The sequence below is a fragment of the Austrofundulus limnaeus genome, unplaced genomic scaffold (genome assembly GCF_001266775.1).
Source record: "Austrofundulus limnaeus strain Quisiro unplaced genomic scaffold, Austrofundulus_limnaeus-1.0 Scaffold451, whole genome shotgun sequence".
In the NCBI taxonomy this organism is placed as follows: Eukaryota; Metazoa; Chordata; class Actinopteri; order Cyprinodontiformes; family Rivulidae; genus Austrofundulus; species Austrofundulus limnaeus.
Genome location: NW_013952853.1, coordinates 5151 through 14563, shown reverse-complemented (window position 1 = coordinate 14563; position 9413 = coordinate 5151). Strand labels below are relative to the sequence as shown.

Genomic DNA, 9413 nt, shown 5'->3' with positions numbered 1-9413 from the left:
GCTTCCTGTTCTGGTCGTGTGAGGAGAGCCCGTCTCAAAAGAGGAGGGTGTATATATATGGCGTCAATTCAATGTCAGAACTGTCGCGAGAAAAAAACGACATTTCGTGCGCGCAAATACATTTCGCGCGAGCAAATTCATATCCGCGCGCGAGCAAATTCATATCCGCGTGAGAGGGGATTGAGCTCCGCGAGCGGACATTTGCTCGCACGCGCGCATTGTCTCCTTTCGTGCACAGAATCTCTCGGCCCGCGCGCGCCCGCACACACTATTACCCTTGCGCGAGTCTTTTTTTTTCTTTCCCCCCTCGCGCGAGCTTCCTCTGCTGCTCGCTCGCCAGTTACTTTTGGCAGAAGGTGGGCGGATCCAGTTGGGGTTTCTGTTAATACACATGATTGGTTAAGGTCCCTGTCTTCTGTGATTGGCCGGACAGCATTTTTTGTAAAGAAACTTTATTGAATAAACTCCAACTTGGCAAGTATACAATAGCCTAACATTCTGTAGTACCTTTAATGCCACACGATGGCGCCACTTATGTCAAGTCGGCAGTACAGAGCTGCTCTGCTGAACCTCAGTAACGGTTGAACATATAAGGATTATAAATGCTTACTTTTTCTGTTAAGATTTGAATACTCTGCTTCTATATGTAATAAATGAATTGAAAATTAAACCCGTCATTTTATTGTAAAATGTTGCGTTTTAAACTTACCAATTTGTTCTAAATTAAAGATTTTTGCTTTCATTTTTCCCTTTTATGTAATTTCATCAATTTACTCATGTGTCTTAATCATACATACACAATTTATTTAAAAWGTTTGAGAAAGTGTCCCCTTTTCTGAAAACTTCCCGTACTTAAAAAAAACATGTAGGGAAACGTAGTCGATACATCATTTTTATTAAAAAACAAAAACAAACAAAAAAAAACTAAAAACAAGACACCAACTCAATAACGTTTCCAACACAGCACCCCAGCTCATATCCAGAGTTTGTCAACATCATCACACTGGCTATCCAAAACAGTTGTGAATTTGGTCGTGCATAGGTGTGCTTTCTTCTGCCAGCTTTTATTGCAGTTTTTTTTTCCTTTTTTTTCCAGGAAGTACTTTTGCCTTTTGAGCAAGTTCAGTTGATGTAATGTCATTGTTTCATATTTGAAGACTATTAATGTCATTGTTTCATATTTGAAGACTACTAATGTCATTGTTTCATATTTGAAGACTATCATAGAATGTGTTTAATGTGTTTGTATTATTGAATGAGTGTTTTGCATTCCAGATATGACTACTAAAGACAAGTTAGAGCATGCACTGACAACTGGGAAGCATACTGTGTGTGGACCATAGCGCAGTCCACAGTCATGGTCAAATTCTGTATGGATCTTGAATCTTTCACGCTCTGTTGAGGTGATGGGAACATGTGCCTGTCCAGTAAGCCACTGCAGGAAGCAACCAACAGWGACCGTGTCTTTCTTTCTCTTTTGTCCATCTTTCTCCATCTCCTCCCCATGTCCATCTTCAAGATCACTCTCATTTTCCTTCATGGTCTTTGTGGTGTCCCCGGAGCCATTCTCCTCCTCTGAAAAGAATAGGCAATTAAACAACATTTTTTTTAGCTTCACACAAGCAAATGTAAGGGATTTTTTTTTTTTTACGTTTCCTGATATTATCTGAAAGAYAGCAAAATTAAGCTCAAGTGTTTAATTTCACTCCCATTAGATAATTTAGGGACCTGACAGTAAAAGTTTTATCACTATAATGAGTTATAAAATTGTCAATGAGGGGAGATTACAGGCAGATTGCATCTGTATCTTAACAAGACTGAAGAGTTTAAGTAACAAGCAAAATGTAACATTTTACATTATGTACACGTCATGTCTAGGGATGCAAACAATTAATCGATTTATAATTAATTGTCAAATAATGGCTAAATCAATTAACTAATAATGCCAGCTGGCACATTTAAATCACTAACCAGAAAGATATACCTTTTTGTAAAACCATTTCCATTAAGCCTCTTTCACAAGACTGTTCTTTAAAAATGTCCACACAGACCAGTCTGGCTTTAAGCTCCCTCAGGCCATTCATAAATCATAAACCTTTTAATTGTAAAGTTGAAGACACTTCGCTTCCCATCCAGGATGGTTTTATTTTAGATTGTGATGTTCACCCTGGTCCAACATTTATTTTTTGCTAATATGTCAATCTAATGTAACATTACAGTACTGTTACATGCTTACTGTGTCTGAGCAAAGAATGGCATTAGTTAGTGCTCTGAAATCTCCTCTCCTTACATTTGCTTTATTTTCATTATAGTTTTTACTCTTAGGACACAGACTAATTACTGGTGAGTTTCAAGTGTACTTAAAATCAGGTTCACCTATTTTTAAACATAAGCAGGTCCATTTTTATGAGCTCCACATGTAATATGATTTGCAAAATTTTCAGTGAATCACATCAGTGGTGTTTTTATGATTACTGTGCAGCCATTTTAAAAAACGGCATATTTATAGAATGACACAGCTAAATAATCTTACACCACACTGAGAGCACACTTACGGTTTTGAGCAGATGGGTCACTCTCAGTCTTCTTATTAGTGCAACTACCTGCATGGCAGCATTTTGCATCTGTGTCTGTACAAATATAAACAAAACAGAGTAGTCAGATAGCGTTAGCTTAGGTGGGCCATCAAATTACCAAGTGCTTCTGCAGACAGATAATGGAGGCAATGTTTGGGAAGTTACTTAGTAAATGTTGAGCTAAAGAAAATGATAAGTTGTGTTACACACAGACAATTAAGCATATCAAGATAGACATGACTCACCTCTTGATGGTCTGCCATGCCTTCATAGCTTTGACCATGTTTAGACCACGCTCCAGTCCGCAGACGCTTCTTCTTCCGCCTTTCTTCTGAAGCRGGCCAATCACAGAAGACAGGGACCTTAACCAATCGTGTATTAACAGAAACCCCAACTGGATCCGCCCACCTTCTGCCAAAAGTAACTGGCGAGCGAGCAGTAGAGGAAGCTCGCGCGAGGGGGGAAAGAAAAAAAAGACTCGCGCAAGGGTAATTGTGTGTGCGCGCGCGTGGGCCGAGAGATTCTGTGCACGAAAGGAGACAATGCGCGCGTGCGAGCAAATGTCCGCTCGCGGAGCTCAATCCCCTCTCGTGCGGTTATGAATTTGCTCGCGCGCGGATATGAATTTGCTTGCGCGAAATGTATTTGCGCGCGCGAAATGTCGTTTTTTCTCGCGACAGTTCTGACATTGAATTGATGCCATATATACAGCGCCATCAAGGGGACTCAGTTTAGCTGCGAGGGTGCTTCACAGCGAGTGTAGTGTAGGGGTGGACGATACTGGGAATTTTGGTATCGAACCGATACCAAATAATTACTGTGCAAGAATCGCTTATTTCGATACCGATTCTGATACTGGGGGGCGGGGCTGTTGGCCGCAAAGATGACAGCACCTGCTGCAAAGCATGCAGGAGGAAGGGAGAATTCAAGAAGTGCAGAACTTGTGATTAGTCTCATTACTAGCAGCAGAACAGGTTTGAAGATGGTCATTTGATGTTATTGTTTTTTTAACGTCCAACAGGCTCTTACATGTTAAATAAATTTGAATCTGAGGTTTTGAAAAAATTCATTAAACTTGAAAAAATCTGTGAGATTTCTCTATACATCCATATACCTGCACAATCAATCAATCAATCAATCAATCAATCAATCAATCAATCAATCAATCAATCAATCAATCAATCAATCAATCAATCAATCAATCAATAACCTTTATTTAACCAGGTGGAAAACCCATTGAGATCAGGATCTCTTTTACGAGGGTGACCTGGTCAAGAGGTGATGGAAAAATGATGGAAAGTCTGTGTAAATTATGGACAATCCATACAACTTGACATGTATGAATTTTCCTTGAAGAATTATGCTGTAAGACCATGGATTATCTAAAAAAAAAAGTTGAATGTATATCACAAGAGGGTTTTTTTTTTATTTAGTTTTCATCCTCTCTCCTCTACGGAGCCTGGGAGGGGACACGGGAGATTATTTTTCTTTTGCGTTCCCACGCAATAGTATTGCGTTCCCTCACAAAAGTAGTTTCTCACTGTTGTGCCTGCCGGGACAAACTCATTTGTTTACCATTAGCGAGTTAGCCTACTGCTTTAATTCAGCTTCAGAATGAATATATCACACAACTGCGCATGGAAGTATGTCATATGCCAATATTTTAACACAGTGCAGCCACGCAACATCAATGTCAATGTCACGAACTTGTGGCGACACATCCTGTTTTGGCAACCAGATATTTCAAAATAAAAGTCTGATTTAATTCAGTTCATGTTCAAAACAAACTTTTGCGTGAGAACGCAAAACAATATTGCGAGGGAATGCAAAAGTATTGTGAGGAAACACAAAGGTATTGCGAGGGAATGCAAAAATATTGCGAGGGAATGCAAAGGTATTGCGTGGGAACGCAAAAGTATCGCGTGAGAAAGCAAAAGGGAAAAAAATCCCCATGTCCCCTCGCGGGCTCCGTACTTCTCTGCCCTGATTCTCACCTATTGTTGAAAGAATCACTCTTGCAATAACACTATTGTAAGAGGGAGACACATTGACATGGAGGAGACCAGATGGCTTCTCTTCACAAATATAGCTTTCTTTATTTCTCTCTCACTACTGCTGCTCTGACTCTGAAGCCTCTCTCCCACCTTACAGCAGTGGGAGGGAGGGGTATGGGATAAGCTATATGGGTAAGCTATATATCTGAGTAGATGTGCAGACACGACAGCCAAACCCATCTGTTCTCTGATTGGATGTTAAATCTATGATTGACAAGACATTGACCAATCAGCTGGAGGCAGAAAAACGTGGTCAGAATTCGTACTTGTAAAGTGAAACTCACATGCAAGTTTTGAACTTGAGCAGAGAGATTTACACGTAGATTTTTGCTTTGTACCTGTAAACAGACCTTAACAAAAAAAGACTGTAACTTGTGTAAATATTTTTTACAGATACAAATATTATTTTTACAGATACAGATTTAATTTTTACAAATGCAAATCTTATTTTTACAGATATAAATTTTATTTTTACAGACACAACTTTATTTTACACACACATTCCTATTTACACATCCAAAAGTTACAAATCTTAATCTACAGGTACAAAGTCTGATTTACGAGTACAAAATACATAAGACTAATATTTGTTTCCATAGCATGGTGGGGCACTGTGCGTGCGTGCATGCGTGCGTGCGTGTGTGTGTGTGTGTATGTGTGTGTGTGTGTAGAAACGGTATAAACCTAAACTGAATGAAGACAGCTACCGTCGATGTAGCATTGAAGTAATGGCTAGCTCGCGCCAATTTAAAAGTCCGCCAAACTGTGAGAAGAAGAGCCCCAAACTCGACACACCGCTGCCACCAGTGTCAGACTCGTGGGTTTGCGATACTGTGATTCTCCCTTGTAGACAAAATAAAATAAATCCACAGACACGATTGAGCTCTTATTCAACTGACGAACATTTACTTCAACGCTCCAAAGCAGCCATTGCAGAACTCCCTGTTTTAACATTCACTTCCTTCCCCCACCGGAAACCCTCTTTGATTATTAGTTCATCGTGGAGGAAATTCAACTGTCATCCAAGCCATTCATCAAAAGCTGAATAAGAAATCCTGAATAGAAAGAACAATGGTGTCGAGATCAAACTGCTGGTATAAAGATTATGCATGGATTGTTATAAAAACTTTCAAATTAAGTCAAATAAACTTTTAGTTGTGAAAATGACTGGTTTCCCACATTTTTATGCCTTACTAAAGAAAATGATTCTCATGAAATGGATGGTCTATAAAAAAATTGACAGCTATAATGTTCAGGTTTTATCAGTGATTTGTGATTTGTTTCCCAGCCAATTCATCTCAACTTTGGCATGCTTCTCCTCCTGCATACTTTGTCCTAGAGCTGCCATTGTAATTTATATCTGTAAAGCACCTGTGCCAAATGATGGCTATGCCTTTTGGTGCCTGTAAAACTTATAGTTTATGAAATATTAATGTTTAATGAATTATAATGGCAGTCAATGGAGCCTTTTATTGGTCCAATACTGCCCCTGCTGTACTCAACTTGGTACTGCACTATAGTTTAATATTTCAACTCAGTAGTTCAGTGTTTACAGTACTAATATGATTGTATTTTGATGTTTTACTATAATATTGTCAATACTGCTCTATTTTTGTAATATTATGCTCTTTGGTGTGCATAATTGTATTGGCAAGGTGAACTCTTTCTGCATACATACAATCCAAGCCCTGGGATTGTCCTCTACCATAGCTCCTATAGTCTCATGGTGAACATAGTGAGATTTCATTCAGGAGATCAGGGTTCAATCCCAGCTATGAACAAACTGCTTAAGTAAAACTACATAATTTCAGTTTGTTATATTGTCACACAATTACCCTAATTACAAACACCTGCTGACTTGGCAGGTGTTTGACTGATAATAATTAGAAAACACATTAGAACTTGGTCACACTTCATTCTGCAAGTCCAATGTTGCAGGCAATGCACATTTGTTTTTTACATCGTAAAAACCCATGTCTAGTTGTACATGTTTCCATATCAGGTTTATAAATCATAGCAGCTTATTAAATATTGTAAACATTATTCAGTTCACAAGTGTGTATTTTTATAACATAAAAATTGAAATTCACAAGTCTTTCATAAACAAAAAGCTATCAAACAATAAGATGAGCCGAATCAATGAATTTTAATATGAATATACAAGTTGTCTGTAATGATGCAGTTAGTTGTGTACTGAGGTAAGTCAATGTGATTTCATGTTGCAGAGAATAAATTGAAGCTGATGGATTACAATTTTAACATTTATCTTAAGTGTACTTAACCATTATATGTCCAACAGTTACTTTGACCAAAATGAATTTTATTGTTACTGACCATTTAAAAGTATTAATTTGGTTATCTTTATGTGGAGCCTCAATATAACTTAAATGATAAATCTGACGTCATTTATACTAGTCAGACTGTAATCAGAGATATGTTAATCAGCTAATATATCTGGTCATAAAACACCATGTCTGGAATGTAAGTGTGGTGAAGTTATTTTATGTTACAACGATCTGCCATACTTGCTCAACTGCGGACTTCCGGGATTTTTTGCGCTGCTCCGAAGCCTCGACACGAGTAGTTTTTCATGTCCGAAAAACCTCGAAGACCGGACACCAGCCTTGGCGCTCCCAACACAGGGGGGTCAGATTTTCACAGGGGAACTGAATGTCGTACAACACCGGCGGTCCTGCTCACAAACATGGTGGTGCTAACAGGTGTCAGCTTTGGTTGCTCTGACTGAAAGTTGTAGGAAGTTTCTTTAGGACATTAATTCTTCTGTTTGCTGAGCTCAGCCTCCTCGGAACCATTTGGGTTGTGTTGTGGACAAAAGAAGTGAAATGTCAACAGGTACGTCTTGTTTCTCAAGTTTTGTCTGAACCAGATGTGGATCAACACCAGAGCTATTAAATATTACAGTTTGGTAACTAATAACTTTTATTGCCAACTCAATAAAATATCACAGTTAATTCATTAAAATTAATTACATCTGACAGATATTGGACTAACTTGTTCTTCTATCCTCAAGTAAAGCAAATACATGCGCGCGCAAACGCGCTCTGGCGCGCGGTGAATCAACCGTCTTTTTTTCCCCTTCGAACAGTCAAACTTTTGTTGTTGTTGTTGTTTTGTTGTTGTTGTTGTTGTTGTTGTTGTTGTTAACTGTGGAAATTAAATGTAGATGGTTGCTTACTCTTAAGTCAGTAAAGTCCATCTTATCAGTAAAGTTCATCAGGTTCTGCTCTGCAGCAGATCACTCCAGCAGGAAGCTCACCTGTATGGCAGGCCGCTTTTACATATAATRGGCTTCACCACAGTTACATTCCAGAATCTGAAAATGGTTTTATGACTACACAGCTTAGTTATTTAAGTGAGAGATACATAAAATTCAACTAATACAAATTAAATTGAAGACTTTTTCATGTTATGTTATTTTTGTTCTTTTAAAAAGCTTTTTCTCATTTAATAAATATTTGTAATATTTCTGCTGTTAATCATAATTCTCTGTTCATCGTTCTGGTTTAACCAAGGCCAAAGATCCTGAAGGCCAAACTACAGGAGTTGTCCATCTGAGGGGCAGGTGTAGTCTAAAAGACAAAACCATGTTTATAAAATGTTCAACCCTTAAACGTTTGCACTTAGCTTTTAGAATTTCTTTCATTTAATTTATCTTGATGTTTAAGTTAAAATTTCAGGTCATAGAATCACTAAAAATTACTTTTTAGTAGGTTATATGTCTACAATTCTGGTTCAAATATAGAACTTTATTTTTGCTAGATTAACAAATTATTTGTGGGTTAATATTACCTTATGTAATGAACAATGATTTTTAAAAAGTGAACCATTAAAACATCAATGTTAAATGTGATGCGTTTGTAAATTTAGGTGCACCTAACTTTTGTACTGGTGCACCTAAGGAAAAATGTTAGGCACACCAGTGTAACCAGTGCAAAAAGATAGTCTAGAGCCCTGAAATGTATATAATTATTTGTCCAAATACCTCAATCCAAAGGTGAATCTCTTGTAAATACATACTGCCTGCCATCTGTGTTGACAGAGTTTTAGACGCAAATCATTAATGTTAAGAAATGGAGTGGTTTTAGTCCAACTTTAAAGCTGTATTCTCGTGTAATAATGTTTGTTTATTTTTATTTTTTTCATCACTGCCCGACCTGAGACTGGTGTTGTGTTGAGATCCCAACCCTGGCCTGAAAGAAGCTGCAAACTCCTCCCTGAAGTTCCTTCTTTGTTTGTTTGTCCTTAAACATTTCTTTGTTTGTCTGTTTGTTCCTCCAGAAGTCCCACAGCAAGATGTTTGTCAGGAGGAGGAGGTTGAAACGGCCCAMGAGGAAGCAGAACCTCCTCAGATGAACCAGAACCAGACTAAACACAGCATGAACCGGGAGTTGGAGCAGCTGATGCAGGAGTTGAAGGCTCAGAACTTATTGGTGCTTCAATGCATTTCTCTACTTGATGAAATCTGTGGAGGTTCTGAAAACGGGACGATGGAGAGTGAAGAAGAGATGGATGGTGAAGGCAGACTGGAGCTTCACAACTGGAAACCTGGAGTAAAGTCAGACAGAAAGGGTAAGGAAGATGAAAATGTTCTGAATGAAGGAACATATGAATGGGACTCATGGAGGCTCCAGATCAGGGGTCGGATTTATACAACCGGCATTCGCTCAATTTGAGCCCTGAAACCTACGTTTGCCACTTTTTACGCCAAGGTTGTGATTTATAAAATCCAAACTTGACGTGAAAATGTGCGGTCCATCACGCC

The 9413-nt window shown here is 38.4% G+C and overlaps 1 protein-coding gene and 1 long non-coding RNA gene across 2 annotated transcripts in view; one reads left to right on the top strand and one right to left on the bottom strand.

Moving 5' to 3' along the window:
* Nucleotides 1–879: 879 nt before the first annotated feature.
* On the bottom strand, nt 880–2999 carry LOC106529558 (uncharacterized). The gene is made up of 3 exons (XR_001311652.1): nt 2822–2999; nt 2556–2630; nt 880–1575 (listed from the first exon to the last, which is right to left on the bottom strand). It is a non-coding gene; the product is annotated as an uncharacterized LOC106529558 (long non-coding RNA).
* A 4165-nt stretch (nt 3000–7164) lies between these two features.
* Nucleotides 7165–9413, top strand: part of LOC106529547 (zinc finger and SCAN domain-containing protein 2) — a gene marked incomplete at its 3' end in the record, with an annotated part of 7378 nt that continues 5129 nt past the window's right edge. The window contains exons 1-2 of the mRNA XM_014025007.1: nt 7165–7483; nt 8930–9163. Of these exons, the coding sequence (XP_013880461.1) occupies nt 7474–7483; nt 8930–9163 (244 nt within the window). The remainder of the gene's footprint in view (nt 7484–8929; nt 9164–9413) is intronic.